Below are 22,993 nucleotides of genomic sequence, written 5' to 3'. Positions count from 1 at the left end.
CTAATAAATAAGACTATCATAGCTATCCTTGAGTGACTTAAAATGTTTCTCAAAAAAAAAAAAAATTATGACCTATTACGCGTTGCGGAAAAAAATCTTGCGGAGCGAAATAACCAAACGTCCGCTCCACTCAACGGTTCAATCAGAATCAAAAAAGATTGGATTTAGTCAAGAAGGAAGGTATTCCTTTCGACCAATGGCGCACGCTAGGACTCCAAGGATTCCCTCTGATCCTGAATCCATACTTGGAAGACTAAGGGAATGTAATCCCAACCTTTCAACCACCGACTGGAAGATTAGAAGATTGGATGAGGCTGGTGGGTGGTGACCGGAGACATGCAGTATTCGTACATAACTCCGGCTGTCAAGCAGACCTCAGCGAGTCTGACGGAGTTGTATCCTACGGATTCAGTTAAGACAGCAGGTCTATGGAAACAGTGGGTTTGGGGAATCAGGGGACGGATCTGTGGATCTAAAAAAATAGGTCAGCAGAAGAACTCCTCAAGGAGGTGTACTGTCTCCTCTACTTTGGAATATGGCCATTAACAAGGTATTATTGTCGCTGGAAGAAAATGGTGTAAAAGTGGCGTATGCTGATGACGTGGTTATTGCGGTTAGGGGAAAGTTTCCCACCACTCTAAGAGATATACTTCAGGAAGGTCTACATGCAAAGTAGACTACAGAAAGTGGTCTAAGTATTAATCCGCGCAAGACAGAGGTAGTTCTTTTCAGTAGGAAATACAAGTTGCCTACAGTGGCACCTGTCTCCTTGGGAGGAGAGAATGTTCCATTTACAGAAAGCGCAAAATACCTGAGTGTTTTGCTGGACAGGAAATTGAACTTCAAATCCAAAATTTTGGAAAGGACAAGAAAGGCATCTCTTGCCCTATACACCTGCAAGAAAGGCATTGGCGTCATGCATTGGGTATATACTGCAATTGCCAGACTTATAATGTTATATGGTGTTGTGGTCTGGTGGATGGCGCTTCAAAAGTCCACTTACTGTTCAATATTTAACCGGATCCAAAGGATGGTTTGTTTGTGCATCACAACCGCACTGAGGACGACACCATCTGATGCACTGAATTTAATGCTACATCTAATGCCTTTGGACATTGTGGCAAGATAAATTGCAGCGACCACTGCCGTGAGGCTAAGTGAGCTTTCCAAAGAGGTCATGTGGCGGCTACGGAGAATGTGTTATCCTTGATACAATATCCGATATTCCAGGCAGTGGGTAGTACACCCTGTCTGAGCCGCTTTTTGATCAAAAATACTGTACCACTATTAGGCCACCGTAGCGCAAAGGTTAGCATGTCCGCTGAACGCCTGGGTTCGAATCCTGGCGAGACCATCAGAAAAAATTTTCAGCGTTGGTTTTCCTTTCCTAATGCTGGCAACATTTGTGAGGTATTAGGCCATGTAAAACTTCTCTTCAAAGAGGTGTCGCACCGCGGCACGCCGTTCGGACTCAGCTATGAAAAAAGGAGGCCCCTTATCATTGAGCTTAAACTTGAATCGGATAGCACTCATTGATATGTGAGAAGTTGGAATGTGGCAAAATTTGCAGGTTTTACCACTATTCCTGATAGAACCGATTGGAACTACGATATCTCTGGTAACAGAAGTTACACGGACTTCTATACGGATGGTTCCAAACTGGACGACCAGTTGGGCATTGGGGAGTACTCTAAAGATCCAGAACTGGTCATATCGAAAAGGTTGCCCGACCACTGCAGTGTGTATCAAGCGGAGTGGAATGGCTAAGATAAAATGTCAAATATCTTCTCAGACAGCCAGCCAGCCATTAAATCCCTGGAGAACGTATTTCTGTATACAAAAACCGCCCTCTACTGTCGCATATCTCTCAACGAGATGGATGAACAGTTTAAAATTCAACTGTACTCTGTGCCGGGCCACAGAGATATACCAGGGAATTGTAAAGCGGATGAGCTTGCGAGACTAGGAACTACTTTACACATTCCAGGGAAACTGGAATCTGTGAGCTAAGTTTTCAGAACCAGGCCCGAAGGACAGCGAATGATAGATGTTCATTAGGAGGAGGCTGTGAGCATTCCAAAACTATGTGGACTAATCTAGCCATGAATAGATCTGCCGCTTTGCTGTCATTGGCTAGAATAGACGTCTCAGTCATTGTGTCCTTCATGACAGGTCATTGTCTAATCGGAAAACATGCTGACAGACTGAAGGTTACCTGCAACGACTTTTGCAGAAGCTGTGAGGACATCGAAGAAGAAGAGACTATAGAACACCATTTGTGTGGGTGTCCCGCACTGGCAGTCAGAAGGTGCTCCACTTTAGGTTATCATTCCTTTGAGAACCTGTCTGATTAAGAGGATGTGAACATTCGCAAGTTGTTGGGCTTTCTAAAGCGATCTGGATGATTCAACGGTAGGAACTAGAAGGCATCTTTCTTCTTCTGTTCCTGTGGTATCATAATGGACTAAAAACGTCTAAGTGAGTCTAATGGCAGGCTGCCACTTAAACCTCACCTATCCTAACCATAAGACAAGCGGCTTGAAGTTCTGCAATCTAGTTCTTATTGTTGTAGATGATTGGGGCTGGCAAATGGTACAAACCTTTCTTAATTACGCAACATTGCTGATAGGAATTTCATAAGAAATTAGCATTAAATTCCTGTATGACAATTCAAAAATAAATCACGGACATCTCATTTTCTTACAATTCAATATTTTTAATATTCTCCCCCAAAAAACAAAACTCCCTTGAAACCCCCATTTATATGGTCAGACATCTTCTACATTCAGCCTCAACTGATGATGAGATGATGCTGATGACAATGTCTTTCACTTCAAACATGGACCTATCAAAACCTAGCCAAGCAACAGACAACTTTGTTGTACCCTTGGCACATTGTGCTCCCACAGTTACAATGATAATGATGAACATCGTACAATGGAATTTTTAATTTAGTTTATTAGAGGTGGAGGAGCGGGAGGAAGAGTGATATAAATATGACAAATGAATGGCGGTTCATTGTTGTTGCTGCTGCTAAACTGGAGGCAATTGCAATTCTGTATGAGGTTGACAGCATTTACAATGGCTGGCTTTTCAGTGTCTGTGGGATTTTTGCACTCCATATCTACGAATAACAGAGCTCTTAGGAATGCTCATTTTGAAGCTGGGTATTGGAAAATATCATTGGGAGCACAAGTTCGAGGTCAAGGTGGAACGTATTTGAAGAAAGTTGAAAGAAGTTAATTAGTCGAATGATATTAACATGAATATGTATTGGGTTGCCCAAAAAGTAATTGCGGATTTTTTAAAAGAAAGTAAATGCATTTTTAATAAAACTTAGAATGAACTTTAATCAAATATACTTTTTTTACACTTTTTTTCTAAAGCAAACTAAAGGTAAAAGCTGATAACTGACAGAAGAAAGAATGCAATTACAGAGTCACAAGCTGTGAAAAAATTTGTCAACGCCGACTATATGAAAAATCCGCAATTACTTTTTGGGCAACCCAATATGTCAATTAGGTTAGGTTGAAAAGAAGGTGCGGTTATTAATCCGCCCCATGCCACTGTGGAAATACACCTAATCCAATAACCGGCTTGTTGTGTGACCTCGAAAAAGAAAATCTAAGTTAGGAATTCCGTGCTACTTACAAAAACCCTAATTGTTTCCATACCACACCCCTTAGTTGGTTCATGTGTGGTATTGTGTCCCCACCTACGTAGCGGCCTCTGTTCGCCGCGAAAGCCGTGCAGTGACATAGGAAATGCTCCTATGTCTCATCATCTTACCCACACACGGTATCACTTACCTCACCGGTTTTGCCGGTGCTTGCAGTCCTATGTGTCCTGTTATGATACCGAAAGCTATACGGACCTCCTTCTTATTTCCTTTCAGTAATAGCCTCGTCTTCTCACGGCCCGGATCTTATAAGTGGACAGTATGTCGGCCTTCAAGGCATTGAATTTAAGGACAATGAGCTCGAAGTGCGTGGCGGATAACAAAAATATTTTTGTTATCTTGAATTTTTCAAAAATACAAAATCCTTGTGGTTGCATACGTATTTCAATGCACCTCGATTTGTTGTCTTGCCTCTTAAATATGCAAACTCATACTACACTTCTCTAAAAGAGAGTGCCAAAGTAGAAATAAAAAATAAAATGGCAAAAAATGCTAATCCAGATTATCATTTAGAACAAAAGCTGCTCCCTGCAGATTATGCAGATTCTCAATGCATTCGCTTATACTATGTCGGTATGTCGGGCATATTGTTTTCAGCGTTACCCATTCTATGATTTGCAAAGTGTTTTCATTTAAAATCGATGGCGACCATATTGAACAATTATCTCTGACAAAGAAAAAAAAGGATTTGAATGCATAATTATAACAGTAAGCTGTAGTATATCGAAGTAAAAAATAGTAGTTGATATGTAGAAAAATTGATCAGAACTTTGACATCACATGGGAAATGGAAAATGTAATTGAAATTCTGTATCTCATTTAAGTGCATGTGTGCAAAAATCCCCTCGACTTAGCTATAATTCCCATTGCTAATTTAATGCAGAAATAAAAACTGTGTTATTCGTTGTTGTCAGATGGGTTATTAAACAATCCGTATCAAATTTCCAGCAAATATGTTCAAACTGTAAAAACTACGGTTGACAAATGACAACATTATTGCAATATTTCTCTATATCTGAAATTTTGGCCTCAAGTCACAGTTTGTTCATTCAATCGTTAGCATAGTATAGTTTAACCAGTTTTAAAGATCCTGGTCCACCTGTAGGACTAAGGTACCTTACTATGGTACCTTATATATTCCAAGGAATATTTAAGGTACCATATTTCTTAGTCCAAGCTTATCTGCTCTACATTTCTCTTTGATATCGTTTTGACCAAGACTTCCATTTTATATCTCTTCAAGCTTATTCTTCGTGATGAGGCCCGAAGGTTACCAGATGTCAGATGTCCACAAAATGTGGGTGGCGAATAATCTATGATTATTTTGCTACTCTGAACCGCACGGAAGTCTACCCGAATATCTCCCAGTGGACAAATAATATGCTATGTGGCAGGGTTACAAAACGCGAACTTGAGACAAGGGTAACTCATCAAGGCATAGTGTTCTCGCCGTTTTTCTGGAACCTCTTGATAAACAAAGTTCTATTGGATCTCAATAAGGATGGCGAGAGATTTTTCGCATATGCGAACGATGTCGTGCTTCTAATAGAAGGCCCCTAACATATTGTCGGGACGGACTACGAGAAATGGGTTGACGATTAAATGGAAAACGGAACTGATGCTATTTACTCGTAGGTATTAGAAACCTGACCTTAGACTCCCGACCTTCAAGCATTCTTCAAATGTGGAGGGAGGTATAATAATTGGACCCAGTCCACGATTTGAATTTTACAAGGAAAGAAGACGGAAGGCGCTGTGCTCTTTCCACTCCTGCAGTAGGATGTTCAATATGTAGAGGGGAGTTAACTCGAAGATAAATTGCTGGATGTACACGATCATTGTGAGATCAATGCTGAGGCTGGTATGATTAAAGACTTTAGATAAAATGCAAATTTTCCCATGAATATTCCACTGAGGAACAGGGGAAATCTTCTCATCACATATCAATGAGTACTGTCCGATTCATGTTTATGGCTCAATAATAAACGGCCTCCTTTTTATAGCCGAGCTCGAACTAGTTACCGCAGTGCGACAACTCTGGTGAGAAGTTTTAACACTGCATAGTACCTCACAAAAGTCGCCAGCATTGCAATTTGCAAATTTTGCCCATGAATATTCCACTAAGGAACAGTGGCAAACTTCTCACATATCAATAAGTGCAGTCCGAAAAATCAATGGTAAGGATTTGTCTATAAAAAGGAGGCCTTATGTAGGCAAATTTGAACGGCGTGCCACAGTGCGACACCTCTTTGAAGATAAGTTTTACATGGCATAGTGCCTCACAAATGTTTCCAGCATTAGGAGGGGAAAACCACCGCTGAAAATTTTTTCTGATGATCTCGCCAGGATTCGAACCCATGCGTTCAGCGTCATAGGCGGACATGCTAACCACCGCAAAATTTTTTTCTAATGTTCTCGCCAAGGTCTGAAAGACTTTAGTTAGGAAGCATTAGGAGGAGCAAAGACTGGCCTGCATCCGAATCACTGGAACCGCAGGGGGACTTGTGATGAATATGTAAATTATTTGGGAATATATTCGGAACTGTGAGACAAAGGTTGCACTTAGGCTGCTGTGATCCCGCTAAGCTGAAGGAGGACGTTTATAAATTCGTGGATGCGAACTCTAAACTGAGGAAGGTCCTAGACCACGTGACATCGAAACCGATTCAGAATGGGATCCACAGAATTCGATTTTCTGGAGGAGAGAGTTGGGAGATGGATGCGGATGTGTTTGAGAAGGATGAGATCTCTGTCGACATACCCGATATCGGTATGTTGTGGAAACCTCCAAAACATTCCGAAACAGAACTTGTTTATCGACCATGACCCAATTGGTCTAAAAGAAAAGGTATTTGGGTTCGACGTTAACATTTAAATTATTATGTGGATAGACCCCTTTACTATTCCTTTGTTTTTCATAGCAGTTCTATGTTTTCCGGGGGCGGGTTACTGGCCCAGCGCCCCAAACGCATGGGTTTTGTGGGATTGATCCCTCGTTGTGGCGAGCCGCTTGCTCCAAGATCGGACGCTCGCCTCCAGCCGCCCCTAACCTGGGAACAGACACTGATGTTGGACATATTGGTTATTTGAAGGCTCAAACAACTCGCCTTGTCATCTCGTGTATCATTGGCACTCAGTATTTAATTAAGAGCCAGTGCCACCTGACTCCTCACTGAGGCTCTCTTCTCGAAAATCGCTGACTGCCCGCGGCCGCATTTGCAGCTACTCCGCACAAAAACGGAGCTTTCCACCATCCGCAACCTGTGGACGTGCCCGATAGCTTTCAGCTAAGCTTCCCGTGATAACGATGGGCACCACACAAGTCGGAGCTCAAGGTTCCAGCCTGTGTGGTGCTCATAGTCATCTCGTATCGGCCGGCCCCTCACAAATCTCTTGAGGGATGAAATACGTCTAACAAAAAAAAAATTAACATTACCAAAATGGAAGAACCCAAAAATCCTCCAAGAGAGCTCATACACCAATAAGGGTTATTCGTTCCTTATATTGTAATAGAAGGCAATGCGGAGCGGAACCGGTTCAGCTAGTACATACGTGTATACAAATCATAAACTTACCACATCCCACAGCTTCATCGGAACCATCATCACAATCTGGTTTAGAATCACATTTCCAGCGCATTGGTATGCATTTGCCATCGTTGCATGTGTAATAGGATGGTGGACAAGTTTCTGAAATGATAAAAGGTAAGAAAAAAAAATTATGAAATTCATAGCAAAAAACATTGAGAGAAAATATTAACAAAATACTGAAATACGAGGGCTGCTATATAAGTTTGTGGCCTTTTTATTTTCATTGAAAAGTTTGATATTTTCTAGCATAAGCATCGTACTCAGAATGTACGACGACATCATTTCTTTGTTTACAGTGACTTGAAAAAATTACCAACAAATGGATTAACTCATGGTGCGATCATTTTAACAACTTTCGGCGTGTATTATCACAACAAGAGGGCATTGATGAACTTAAATCTTTGCTTGGCGAACAAACACCGTCCTATAGCTTTGGGAAAAACTTATTCAATGAATGCAGTCATGGTCGACGCTCGATCAAAGACGAATTCCTTGAAGATCGTCCAAAAAGGCCGTTGTACCAGAGAACATTGATGTCGGGCGTGAATTGATAATGAGGGATCGTCATGGGACATACCGCAAGATAAAGGCCACCTTGTGCTTTTCTTCCGCCAGTATTATTTCGATATTGAATGCATGCATGCTGTAAAAAGGTGTCTTCTTATTGGATTCCGCACAATTTGACAATCGCTCAAAAACAGGCTCGTGTCGATAAGTGCGAAGAAATGCTGAAACAGGAAACACCGCTAAGTTCGGCCTGGCCAAATCGTATATACCCTCCATCATAGATCACATTTGTCGAGATCTTTGCTCGGTATCTCTTTATTAGCAGAAAGTGGATAATGGATAAGAGTTGCTATGCTATTGGAGTTATATCAGGTTATAGACCGATTCGTGGCATACTTGATTTGGACGTTGGAGACCATAGTAGAAGTCATGGTGAAAATGGTTGTCAAATTGGACAAGAATTGCGCCCTCTAGAGGCGCAAGAAGAATAATCGGGAGATCGGTTCAGATTCTATGGTGGAGGATATGAAAAATACGATCGTGGTGCTTCAAAAACGTTAATAAGATGGCTGCAGGTAGCGAACCGTGTATCTATGCCTATGAGGCCGAAACAATACAACAATCGACCGTATGAGGTTTATAGACCGATTCGGGGCATACTTGGTTTGGATGTTGGAGACCATATTAGAAGTCATGGTGGAAAATGTCTGCCAAATTGGACAAGAATTGCGCCCTTTAGAGGCGCAAGAAGAATAATCGGGATATCGGTTCAGATCCTATGGTGGAGGATATGAAAAATACGACCATGGTGCTTCAAAATGGTTAATAAGATGGCTGCAGTTAGCGAACCGCGGATTTATGTCTAGGAGGCCGAAACAATACAACAATCGACCGTATGAGTCTTTGAAGATGAGCCAAATCTAATGAAAGCTATTCGTGTAAGAAGCATTTCGAAGCAAATGGTCGCCTGTTTCTTCGGCAAAACTGGTCATGTGGCGACTGTTCCGCTTGATGAACATAGGACGGTCAATTCCGAGTGATACACCACAATTTGATTGCCCGTTGTCTTAGAACAAATTCGAAAAAATAACTAGAGAAGACGAATCATTGTTAACAATGAGTGGTCAATGATTTAGGTCAACAGAAAATGCTGTTGAAGCCTCCGATAGCCACGTTTTGAAGGTGCCTCAATCGGAAGTAAAAAAGTTTTTCGATTATTGGTTTGAGTGCATCCAAAAGTGTATAAATCAGGCTGGAGGATACTTTGAAAAACAATAAAACCATTTTTGATGATGAAAATTTGCATTTTCGTTATCAGGCAAGAAATTTATATAGCAGCCCTCGCATAAACAAACTGTTTTTATGATAGTATCTAAATATGCTATTTTTTCACTTGTAACGTTTTTGTTTTTTACAGAAACCCTTCTCCAACACACTTGCATTTTCATTACTAGGCCAGAAATTTATATAACAGCCCTCGTATAAACAAACTGCTTTTATGATAGTATCTAAATATGTTATTTTTTCGCTTGTAACGTTTTTATTTTTCACAGAAACCCCTCTCCAACAAACTTGCATTTTCATTACTAGGCCAGAAATTTATATAGCAGCCCACGCATAAACAAACTGTTTTTATGATAGTATCTAAATATGCTATTTTTTCACTTGTAACGTTTTTGTTTTTTACAGAAACCCTTCTCCAACAAACTTGCATTTTCATTACTAGGCCAGAAATTTATATAACAGCCCTCGTATAAACAAACTGCTTTTATGATAGTATCTAAATATGTTATTTTTTCGCTTGTAACGTTTTTACTTTTCACAGAAACCCCTCTCCAACAAACTTGCATTTTCATTACTAGGCCAGAAATTTATATAGCAGCCCTCGCATAAACAAACTGTTTTTATGATAGTATCTAAATATGTTATTTTTTCACTTGTAACGTTTTTGTTTTCACAGAAACCCCTCTCCAATAAACTTGCATTTTCATTACTAGGCCAGAAATTTATATAGCAGGCCTCGCATAAACAAACTGTTTTTATGAAAGTATCTAAATATGTTATTTTTTCATTTGTAATGTTTTTTGTTCACAGAAACCCCTCTTCAACAAACTTGCATTTTCATTACTAGGCCAAAAATTTATATAGCAGCCCTCGCATAAACAAACTGTTTTTATGATAGTATCTAAATATGTTATTTTTTCACTTGTAACGTTTTTGTTTTTCACAGAAACCCCTCTTCAACAAACTTGCATTTTCATTACTAGGTCAGAAATTTATATAGCAGCCCTCGCATAAACAAATTGTTTTTATGATAGTATCTAAATATGTTATTTTTTCACTTGTAACGTTTTTGTTTTTCACAGAAACCCCTCTTCAACAAACTTGCATTTTCATTACTAGGCCAGAAATTTATATAACAGCCCTCGCATAAACAACATGTTTTTATGATAGTATCTAAATATGTTATTTTTTCATTTGTAATATTTTTTTTCCCACAGAAACCCCTCTCCAACAAACTTGCATTTTCATTACTAGGCCAGAAATTTATATAGCAGCCCTCGCATAAACAAACTGTTTTTATGATATTATCTAAATATGTTATTTTTTCATTTGTAATATTTTTTTCCCACAGAAACCCCTCTCCAACAAACTTGCATTTTCATTACTACGCCAGAAATTTATATAGCAGCCCTCGCATAAACAAACTGTTTTTATGATAGTATCTAAATATGTTATTTTTTCACTTGTAACGTTTTTGTTTTTCACAGAAACCCCTCTTCAACAAACTTGCATTTTCATAACTAGGCCAGAAATTTATATAGCAGCCCTCGCATAAACAAACTGTTTTTATGATAGTATCTAAATATGTTATTTTTTCACTTGTAACGTTTTTGTTTTTCACAGAAACCCCTCTTCAACAAACTTGCATTTTCATTACTAAGTCAGAAATTTATATAGCAGCCCTCGCATAAACAGACTGTTTTTATGAAAGTATCTAAATATGTTATTTTTTCATTTGTAATATTTTTTTCCCACAGAAACCCCTCTCCAACAAACTTGCATTTTCATTACTAGGCCAGAAATTTATATAGCAGCCCTCGCATAAACAAACTGTTTTTATGATATTATCTAAATATGTTATTTTTTCACTTGTAACATTTTTGTTTTTCACAGAAACCCCTCTCCAACAAGCTCTTTTGAAACCCTCACACGCCACCCACAACAGTAGCACTAATTAAAATGTGTTTAAAATTAAATTAACATTTTTAATTACAATCCTCGCCCACAGAGGGGGCCAAAGTCAACCTACGAAGTACTTGCCCAAACAACCTTTTAGACAGCCAAACTCTCAGGCCGTCCACTAGAGCATGACTTCCTGTGTGTGTGTTAATGTCTGGCATGTGGGTAGACAATATGGTGCTTAGTTAGTCAAATTTGGTGATTTAATTAGTGTAGCAAATTACGATAGACATCAACATGAAAATGTTGACGAAATGTGAAAGGCTTTCAGTAAAGCACATGGTCGGTCCACAGCATAAAAGCACATATATGCAGGACCAAAGCAATCTACAACAGAATCAGCATGTTTTCGGCTCCCTTACTCTAGCAGAACTCATATGCCAAAGAATATAAAAAAACACACAACACCTACAAATGTTGTGGACATTTTTAACATATGTTAATTTTTTGTCTGTTTGTAGCCGGCATCCCCATTGCTTATGCAAAAACAAGTTAAAAAGCAACACTGTCGAACACTGTACATCAACGATAACAACAACAATTGCAAGTTTTATTTGCAGAGAAAAATGAAGCGATATAGATGGCAAATCAAGGGTCTCTATGGTAGTAAGCCAGACAGTTGCAAAAATAAACTAAGTTGGTAGTCCAGAAAAAAAAATCAAAACACTGGATTGGTAGTGAGGACCTTAACCCATTAACGACGAGTGAGTAGAAAAATACCCAAACTCTCTAGTTAGGAAAGAGGTATCCTTTTAAAATTTGGATTGAAGTAAAGTTGACGAATGAAACTTGCAAAAAAGGGAGTATTGGCTTGCCAAAATTCGCAATTTTTCATATCCCAAAAAAAATTAAAAACAAAAGGTTCTCAATTTTCTAAGGAGAGCGATTTTTCGGAAACCGTTTTAGTGTCTTGTTGTATTTGATGGTTGGAATAGGGTAGTTTTACTACCCTTTTCTTTGGAAATGGGCAGTTTTATTACACTTTCCCAAGGGAAAGGGTAGTTTAAGTACCATTTCCCATTAGAAAGGGTAGATTAAGTACCATTTCCCAAGGAAAAGGGTAGATTAAGTACCCTTTGCCAATGGAAGATATAGTGGATTGCCCAAAAAGTAATTGCGGATTTTTCATGTAGTCGGCGTTGACAAATTTTTTCACAGCTTGTGACTCTGTAATTGCATTCTTTCTTCTGTCAGTTATCAGCTGTTACTTTTAGCTTGCTTTAGAAAAAAAGGGTAAAAAAAGTATATTTGATTAAAGTTCATTCTAAGTTTTATTAAAAATGCATTTACTTTCTTTTAAAAAATCCGCAATTACTTTTTGGGCAACCCAATAGTTCCTACCATTGAACCATCCAGATCGCTTCAAAAAGCCCAATAACTTTCAAATGTTCACATCCTCTATATCAGAGAGGTTCTCAAATGAAATGAGAACCTAAAGGGGAGTTCCTTGCCAGTGTGGGACACTCATACAGAAAGTGACTCTTCCTCTTCGATGTCCTCACAGCTTCTGCAAAAGTCGTTGCTGGCGGCCTTGCGTCTGCCAACATGTTTTCCGATTAGACAGTGACCTGTCATGACAAAAACAATGAATGAGACGTCTGTTCAAACCAATGACAGCAAAGTAGTAGGCCTCTTCAAGTCTAGATTAGGCCACATAGTTTTGTAATGCTCACAGCCCCCTCTTTGTGACCATGTATCATTCGTTGTCCATCGGGCCTGGTCCTGAAAACTTAGCTAAAATGTCACTGGAGGCATACCCACAGATTCCAGTATCCTTGGAATGTGTAGGGTATTTCCTAGTCTCGCAAGCTCGTCCGCTTTACAATTCCCTGGGATATCTCTGTGGCCTGACACTCAGAACAGGTGAATTTTGAACAGTTCAGCCATCTCGTTGAGAGATATGGGACAGTCGAAGGCGGTTTTTGTGTTCAGGTATACGTTCTCCAGGTATTTAATAGCTATTTGGATGTCTGAGAAGATATTTATGCCAATCGACGTTATAACTTTAAATCTTAGCCATTCCACCACTTCCTTAATTGCAAGGATCTCTGCTTGATACACACTGCAGTGGTCGGGTAATCTTTTCGATATGACAGGTTCTAGATCTTTAGACTACACCTCAAAGCGCACATGGTCGTTTAGTTTGGAACCATCCATATAGAAGTCTATGTAACTTCTGTTACCAGAGATATTATAGTTCCAATCGGTTCTATCAGGAATAGTGGTACAGTACTCTTTATCAAAAGGCGGCTCAGGTAGAGTGTAATCCACACTGCTTGGAATATCGGACATTGTATGAAGCATAACACAGTGTCCGTAGCCCCATCATGACCAATGAGAAAGCTCTCTTTACCGCACGGCAGTGATCGCAGCAATTTGGTTAGCCACAATGTGCGGAGGCATAAGAGCATTAAATTCTGTGCATCAGATGGTTTCGTCCTCAGTGCGACTGTGATGCACAAACAAGCCATCCTTTGGATCCGGTTAGGTACTAAGCAATAGGTGGACTTTTGAAGCGCCGTCCACCAGACCACAACACCATACAGTATTATAGGTCTGACAACTGTAGTATATACCCAATGCATGATACGCGGTCTAAACCTCCAACTTTTGTCAATGGCTCTCTTGCAGGTGTATAGGGCAAGAGTGGCCTTTCTTGTCCTTCCCAAAATGTTGGATTTGAAGTTCAAATTCCTGTCTAGCAAAAGCCTCAGGTATTTGGCGCTTTCTGTAAGTGGAACATTCTCTCCTCCCAAGAAGAGCGGTCCCACTGAAGACAACTTGTATCTCCTGCTGAATAGAACTACCTCTGTCTTACACAGATTTACGCCTAGATCACTTTCGGTAGCCCAATTCGCCGTTACACGTACTGCTTCCAGAAGTATATCTCTTAGAGTGCTGGGAAACTTTTCCCTAATCGCAATTGCCACGTCATCAGTATACGCGACCACTTTTACACTTTTTTCCTTCAGAGACAATAATATATTGGTAATGAGTATATTCCAAAGTAGAGGAGACAGTACACCTCCTTGATGAGGTATTTTAATTTTGTACATTTGCTTGTAATAACTAGAAGGAGAAGAGATAGACCCAGTGATAAGTATACCGATCGACTCAGAATCACATTCTGATTCGATTTAGCTATGTCCGTCTGTCTGTCGGTCTATCCATGTTAAAATGGTTTAAAAAATTACAACATCCATATAAATGCTCTTAATAATGCATGCATTAAATTTTATGAAAATCGGAGAAGGGAATCGAGAATCAGACGTTAATGGGTTAATGTGAACCAGCATAAAGGTGTAGAATTAAGATGAATGGAAATTTATATAACTTTCATCATGGATGACAAGAATGTTGGATATTATTACTGAAATCTCTGTTTGTTTCTCTTTCGGGATGAGCTCAATGATGGGGGATTTTTTCTTTGCTGGGATTCGAACCTGAGAACTCGGAGTAACAGCGATAGCCGTTGCTGTTGTCTAGCTTTCGACATCATCAATACAACTTTGAACAGATGCTCAGTACCATGTGCATACTATGGGAGTAGTGTAATTTGTGTAGACAAAAAATCTGCTACTACACAGAAACACATGAATTGGGAAATGTACAGCTAATAGACAAGGTTGTCGAGCGTGATTAGTGTGGTATTTATATCATAGAGGCGTTTTCCGCAATAAGCTGGGTATAAGTGCAACATACCAACGTACGGCTCTTGAGGCTTTCAGACCTAAACACCTTCACATTAGCCCAAAAAAATTCTGAAGATTTTCTCACTCAATAAAAAGTTACAAAATTATGTGCAATATTTCTTGATTTGGCACCACTGTTCGTTGAAGGACTCCTTCTACCCCAGGTTAATATAAAATTCTCTATGACAAAGCTAAATATTATCTTCCAATTCTTTTGATTAAAAATCCACAATCTCTATCCGCAACTAACTATGTGGCGTGAGGTGCACAAAGAAATGCTCTTCAAAAAAAATTTTCGCCATACCTATTTTCTCAAAGCTTTCTTTGAAGAATTTTTCTCCATAGGTTTACTCATGGCATTTTTTGAATTTTTTTTGCAATTTAGCTTATTTATTTGTGTTTTTATGTGCTTTGTTTTGTTTGTTTGTTTTAAAATTTTCATTATTTTAATGTTTTTCTACAGCACTTTGATAAACTCTTCTTACTCACACACCGACGTCAACTCTCATCGCAAATACTGCTTACAAAGGAAGATATGTTCATGTTTTTATGTTTATTACACGACATGGATGGATGGGCTCAACAGTTATCCAAGAAACTAAAAATGGGACGTGTGTCCTTAAAAATGTTCAGTACTCTGTCTTAATCTGGTTTTGTGAGTAGGGATTTTCACATCTTTGTTGTTGTTGCAACAGCAACAAATTTATGATGTGTTATAAAATCAATAATAAAACTGTTTATGATGCTTTAAGAGGTCTCCCCGGTGCGTTTTTCTTCTCCTCTTTGACTCAGCAAGGCAAGGAGAAGTAAAAAGTTTGTTAAAAACTTAACACCAAGTTTGTAGCTTTAATGCTATGGGGTTTTATCCTTATGTAGCTAACACAAGAAAAAAATTCCCAAATCAAGTATATTACAATTTTTATGTCCTTACATGGACAGAAACAAGATTGTGGCACGTGAATGGCATAAATGTGCGATAACTAGGTGTGATCCAAAATTGAAGTAAAATTTGGTTTTGGAATGCAAAACTTTAGTCCTTCAAGGGCCGCTGTGAATGGGTTTCATATTTCAGAGAGTGTGAGAGAATAAGAGAGACAGAAAGAGATAGGGAGAGTGAGAGGCATAAAGAGAGAGAGAGAAAGAGAGGCAGAGAGAGAGAAAGGGAGGCATAGAGAGAGAGAGAAAGAGATAGGGAGAGTTGGAATGGGAGAGAGCGAGAAAGAGACACATAGAGAGGGTGAAAGAGATAGAGAGACAGAGAGAGTGGTAAAGTGAGAGACAGAACACCCTACAATTACTAGCGACCCGGTAGCCAAGTTCACAAAGGCCCAATTCTACCGTAGTACAGTTTAAGTAGCATGAGCTAATATTCCACAGGGAGAAAGAGTGTAGCTTCACTCTACAATTTTAAGTACCCGGCAGAAGAGGGAAATCTTTCGGAAAACTGGGCCATGTAATACTTAGATGACGACAGCTCGGGCTCTTATTTCAGAGGGTGAGGGAGAAAACACTCTGCTATTATAATGGCCGAGTTTACGAGGTAATGAATTGGAAAGTATGGAAAGCGTTTGCAAAATAGAGCCCCCATCGATCGAAGCGCATTGGTTAGCATGCCTACATATGATACTGATTGCTTGTGTTTTTTTCTAGATTAAGAGAGAAAACCCTAAAATTATAAGCGTACAGGTTGCCAAGTTGGTGGGATGAGATATTTTGCAGATTTTTTCCGCGGTGGGGATAGCGTTCGCAAAACATTGGCCTTACATTTTCAATAGCTTGGGTTCATATCCCAGAGCGAGAAAGAGACAGAGAGAGAAAATGCTACAACTATAGGAAGCCGAGTTGGCAGGACAGTAGCCAAGTTGTTGGAACGTGATGTTTTTCAGATGTATAATGCGCTCTGCGATGCGACGCACAGTGGGAAGGAGAAATATTATGGCCTTGATAGCCGAGTTTTCGAGCCCAGGAATCGGAAAGTACGAAAAGCGTTTGCAAAACTGGAGCTCCCATCGTTCGAAGCGCATGGTTTAGCATGCCCGCCTATGTTGCTATTTGCTTGAGTTTTTTCTAGAGTGAGGGGAAAGAGAACACCCTTAACATTGATCTCACATTTTCTATAGCTTGGGTTCATATTCCAGAGTGAGAGAGAACATCCTACAATTATAGGTAGTTGAGTTTGTGGGACAGTAGCCGAGTTATTAAGACGTGATCTGTTTTAGATTATAATGCGCTCTGCGATACGCCGCACAGTGCGATGGAGAAAAAAATATAATAGCCTTGATAGCCGAGTTGCGAGATGAAGAATTGGAAAGTTGTTGGGTCGTGATCTGTTTCATATGAGGAATTGGAAAGTATGAAAAGCGTTTGCAGAACTGAAGCTCCTATCGACTAAGGCGCATGGTTTAGCATATGTTATTAATTGCTTGGATTTTGTTCCAGAGTGAGGGAGAACACCCTAAATTATAAGCGCACTGGTAGCCAAGTTGGAGGAATGAGATATTTTGCAGATTTTTACCGAGGTGCGGATAGCGTTCGGCAAACATTGGCCTCACATTCCATACGAAAAACTATGGTGAAACATTGATCTCACATTATGAGCCATTCACATGTACTCTGTCATTATGCGTGTCGCCCAGTTCTTGTTTAGGGCTCTTATTGTTGTTTTACCCACAAATCTGCAAGAAAAATCAATCTTTGGCAAGGAGTGATCCTGGAATCGCAAACAAGCAAATCGCCTGTTCTTTGGTGGATGGTAGGTCAGAGAGTTCTGGCAGTCCAATATCTATGCCTCTTTGGAAGTCCAACATCTTTGGCAACGACCTGGCAGTAGTAACTTGCCATATGACACATATGCACGACCTGGGATTGCATCGTTCACCGAGGACGACCCCTTGCATATGCGTGCAGCTCCTTATTTCTAGGAATACAACAACAAAACAACAAATTTTGTCCATGAACATTCCACTAAGGAACAAGGGAAAACTTCTCACATAGCAATGAGTGCAGTCCGATTCAAGTTTAAGCTCAATGATAAGGGGCCTCCTTTTTATAGCCGAGTCCAAACGGCGTGCCGCAGTGCGACACCTCTTTGGAGAGAAGTTTTATATGACATATTACCTCACAAATGTTGCCACCATAAGGATATTTTGTGTATTTTCGCCAACAATTGTAGAATTTTTTTGTATTAACTTCTTCAGCAAGACTTTTATCTTCAATATTTCTACAAAATTTTTTAAGGTTTCATCCTCCCCTTAAAAATTTAAAACTATACAAAAATATAAAAAAACTAACTTCCATTACCCAAAGTTCTGGTACACACACACACACCTGAGTGTGTGATGATGTTTTTGCAACATTTTAATTTAACTAAGAAGTATGTTTTTTTTTCTTATGCCACCAATGTTGCTTCAGTTTACAACTTTCTTTCAACATGTCTTGAAAGTAGGTACGAGCATCTATTTACCGGGTCCATTTCGGTGTTTCCTAAAGGATACACACTCATGCAGTGAAGCTTTTAGCTACATTGGTGTGAATTGGCTGAGTGCTCTGCTATGGCAGAAAAGAGTATACATGAGCACTTAATTAGTTTTGTCTTCATTGAGATTTGTATACAAAAATGTTGTCAAACTATGACATTAAAGCCATGGCAAGGCGGTAAACACAGGAAAGTTTTGTTCTTTTTTCAGTTGTAGGTAATGAGAAAAAAACCTTTTTTACAGTTTTAATGAATTCTTGCACTCTTTTTAATGAAAGAAAATTGGAAGAGTGTTTTCAAAGTAGAAAAGGATTAAAATCGTATATCTGTTGCCTGTAGAGAAAAGAGAAAATACAAGAACTAAGTAAAATGGCGTTAAGTTCGGCCTGGCCGAATCTTATGAGGGTGGTCCCAAAATAAGCCGACCTAACTTTTTCTTTTTTTACTTACAATAACTATACCGAGTATGACTTTTTGAGTCTCTAGAGAGTGCAATTCTTATCCGATTTGGCTGAAATTTTGTAAAAAGGCATGAAGTTCTGCCGGACCGTACTTTGGTTGCACACCATCTGGGATATATCCAGCTTTTGTCATAATCCGGTGAAAATTTCATCATTTATAAAGGGCGATTTTTATCTTTTTGGCAACACTGGTTTAAACTGGTTTGGAGGCCACCGTAGCGCAGAGGTTAGCATGTCCACTTATGACGCTGAACGCCTGGGTTCGAATCCTGGCGAGACCATCAGAAAATTTTCAACGGTGGTTTTCCCCTCCTAATGCTGGCAACATTTGTTAGGTACTATGCCATGTAAAACTTCTCTCCAAAGAAGTGTCGTACTGCGGCACACCGTTCGGACTCGGCTATAAAAAAGGAGGCCCCCTATCATTGAGCTAAAAACTTTAATCGGACTGCACTCATTGATATGTGAGAAGTTTGCCCCTGTTCCTTAGTGGAATGTTCATGGGCAAAATTTGCATTTTTGTTTAAACAGCTCACGCACGTTTCGTACTTTGTTTCACTGTCAAACATCTTCAGTTTGGTCTATAGTTTAACCATTAATCATCTTAAAAATGAACAACGCTTGCAAATTATTGAATTTTATTATCAAAATGTGTGCTCTGTTAGGAAAGTTCTTTGTGCGCTTCTTCCATTTTACGACGAAGCTCATTTTTGGATCAAAAAACAGAATTGTCGATTTTGAAGTTAAGATCAGCCAGAAGCATTGAAAGAGCTACCAATGCAACCCAGAAAAGCACTGCAATAGCTACCAATGCATTTAGAAAAAATCATAGTTTGGTGAGGTTTATGGGCTGGTGGCATCATTGGACCGTACTTCTTCATAGCTGATGCGGATCGTAACGTAACTGTGAATGGTGAGCGCTATCGTGAAATAATATCCAAATCCTTTTTTGTCCAAAATGCAAGAGCTTGACTTGCATGGCATGTGGTTTCAACAAGACGGTGCCACATGCCACACAGCACGCGTAACAATGGACTTATTGAGAGGTGAGTTCGGTGAACACTTTATTTTACATTCGAGGCCGGTCAATTGGCCGTCTAGATCGTGCGATTTCACGTCTTTAGATTATTTTTGTGGAGCTATGTTAAAGCTCATGTCTATACAGACAAGCCCACCTCAATTGAAGACAATATTGAAGCACTTATCCGTGAGATATCGGCTGAAATGTGGGAAAGAGTATGCCAAAATTGGACTAAGCAGATGGACCAGTCACGGTCAACATTTACATGAAATAATCTTCAAACATTAAATTGTATGGACCGTACTACCGTTTTAAATAAAGATTTCATGCATTTTTCTGAATTGTATGTGTTTTTTTTTAACTTTCCTATATCTCTTAAAAAATCACCCTTTATGTATATGGCGGGTATATCTGGGGCACGGATGTCCAAAAGCCTTACATAGCTCTCTGTGTCATAGCCCCTTAAAATAGGTTTATATGACGATCATGACAATATGGGACTCAAATAAAAGGTATTAGGGAGTAGATTACGAATATGGTCAGGAAGAAGGCTTATGCTTTATAATTTGTTGATATCGGCAGGGTTCGGACCCTCCCCGTTATTCCAAAAATACCACCCAAAATCACAAGTGGACCGATAAAGGCAATATGGATATCAAATGAAAGGTATTGAAGAGTAGATTACGAATATAAGTACCCAGGAAGTCGCCATAACTAAATGTCGTCCTTAAATGTCTAAAAACAGACAAATTGGTCGTCCATATCAAAATGGGGCTTAAATGAAAGGTATTCGGGAGCAGATTACGCAACTGGCATACAAAATCAGATCGAAGTGTAGGGAGTCACCCCATCCCCTAAAAACTCCCAAAATGGGCATATGACACATCATGACTATATGAGACTCGGTTTTTTTGTTTGTTCCGTAGAATCAAAAAAAAAAAGGAAACATAGGTTATATAATTTTTATATATCGGATGGTGGCTGACTCTCCCCCCTACACCAAAAACGCCACCCAAAACCAAAAAAGAGGACTGATGGGCACATTAAGGGTATAAAATGAAAGGAATATGGTATTAAAATTTGGGTCCAAGTACCCAGCGGACCGCTCCAACCCAAAAACTCCTCTAAACAGAAATATTCGATGTTCCTATCAATATGGGACTCATATGAAAAGTATACGGCAGTTGATTACAAACATGGCATAAAACATTAGGTCCAAGTAATGGGAGGTCACCTCCCCCACAAATACCCCCAATTGGGCATATCGGCCTACCATAGGATTCAAATAAAAGATATTTGGAAGTAGATTAAAAATATGGCATTAACATTTGTTTTCAAGTCAAGGTGGCTCTTTTCCCCCTAAAAATACGTCGAATACATTAATTTAAACAATTATGGCAATATGGGACTCAAATGAAAGGTATTTGAGAGAAGAAAACAAGTTTGATAACCAATTTTTGGGGGGTACGCCCTAAATCACCCCTTAAACTGAACTTTACTTCCGACTATGGCAATATGGAGCTCAAATCAACGGAGCTCAAATCAACGGTCCGGGGAGGTCATGGGGAGGCCACCGGCCTCATACGAAATATTTCTGAAAGTAGAGCACGAATCTTATATTTACTTTGATGGCCAAGTGACCACCCCCGAAATACCCCCTAAACCCTAAATATTTACCAATACAGTCATATGGGGCTCAAAAGAAAGGCATTTGGGAGTAGAGTAAAAATTTGCCCAGGAACCGAGCAGGGGCAAACTTTTCATACATCAATGAAAGCATTCCGATTTAAGTTGAGTTTATCAACGTATGAGGCCTTCTTTATAGCCAAGTCCGTATGGAGTGCCGCAGTGCGACACCTCTTTGGGGAGAATTTTTTAAATGACCATGCACGGTAAGGTACCTCGCAAATGTTGCCAGCATTAAGAGGGGATAACCATTGCTTTAAATTTTGTCCGAAGTTCCGTTAGCATTCCAATGCAGGCGTTCAGCGTCATAGGCGGACATAGGACATTCAGAGCTAAGTGTCCCCACCCTAAATTGATATTAGAGAGCTAAAGAAGGCGCAGCGGAGCAGGCCCTGTCCAGCTTCTAATGAATAAAAACTGTTATGCTATTGGAGCTACATTAAGTTATAGTCTGATTCGGATTATAAATGAATTGAATGTTAGAGAGCATAAAAGAAAAAGTCGTAGGAGTCATTGTGTAATATTTCAGTCTATTCGGATACGAATTGCGCCTTGTAGGGGCTCAAGAAGCGAAATCGGGAGATCGCTTTATACAGTATCGAGCTATAAATCGATTCAGACCATATTGGACATGTATGTTGAAGGTCATGGTTGTACAAAATTTCTGCCAAATCGGATGAGAATTGCGCCCTCTAGCGGCTCAAGAAGTCAAGATCCAAGATCGATTTATGTGTCAGCTATACCAGGTTATAAACCGATTTGAACTATACTTAGCACAGTTGTTGGAAGTTCGAATCCTGGCGAGACCATAAAAAAAATGTTAGCGGTGGTTTTCCCCTCCTAATGCTGGCAACATTTGTGAGGTACTATGCCATGTAAAACTTCTCTTCAAGGAGGTGTCGCACTGCGGTATGCCATTCGGACTCGGCTATAAAAAGGAAGTCCCTTATCATTCAGCTTAAAACTTGAATCGGACTGCACTCATTGAGAAGTGAGCCCCTGTTCCTTAGGGGAATGTTCATGTGCAAAATTTGCAAAATAACAGCCAACTCGGACAATAATAGCCCCTCTGAAAGCTAAAGAAGTTAAGACCCACGATCGGTTTATATGGGGGCTATATAAGGTTATGAACCGATTAGAACCATACTTAGCACAGTTGTTGGAAGTGATACCAAAACACCACATGCGAAATTTCAGCTCAATCGGATGAGAATTGCGCCCTCTAGAGGCTCAAGAAGTCAAGACCCAAGATCGGCTCAAATGGCAGCTATATCAAAACGTGGACCGATTTGGCCTATTTACAATCCCAACCGACCTACATCAACAAAAAGAATTTGTGCAAAATTTCAAGCGCCTAGCTTTACTCCTTCGAAAGTTAGCGTGCTTTCGACAGACAGACGGACGGACGGACAGACACACGGACATGGCTAGATCGACTTAAAATGACATGACGATCAAGAACATATATACTTTATGGGGTCTCAGACGCATATTTCGAGGTGTTACAAACAGAATGACGAAATTAGTATACCTCCATCCTATGGTGGAGGTATAAAAATAATTTTTTTAATAAAGGGTGATTTTTTTGAGGTTAGGATTTTCATGCATTAGTATTTGACAGATCACGTGGGATTTCAGA

At 39.6% G+C, this 22,993-nt stretch overlaps 1 protein-coding gene across 1 annotated transcript in view; it reads right to left on the bottom strand.

Annotated features, from left to right (window-relative positions):
- The window catches only part of LOC106080709 (low-density lipoprotein receptor-related protein 1B), a 458,037-nt gene that overhangs the window by 52,234 nt on the left and 382,810 nt on the right, over positions 1–22,993 (bottom strand). Inside the window, exon 2 of the mRNA XM_059369534.1 lies at positions 7,255–7,368. Coding sequence (XP_059225517.1) covers positions 7,255–7,368 — 114 coding nt within the window. The remainder of the gene's footprint in view (positions 1–7,254; positions 7,369–22,993) is intronic.

The sequence above is a fragment of the Stomoxys calcitrans genome, chromosome 5 (assembly GCF_963082655.1).
Source record: "Stomoxys calcitrans chromosome 5, idStoCalc2.1, whole genome shotgun sequence".
NCBI lineage: Eukaryota > Metazoa > Arthropoda > Insecta > Diptera > Muscidae > Stomoxys > Stomoxys calcitrans.
This window is presented reverse-complemented; position numbering and strand designations above follow the sequence as displayed.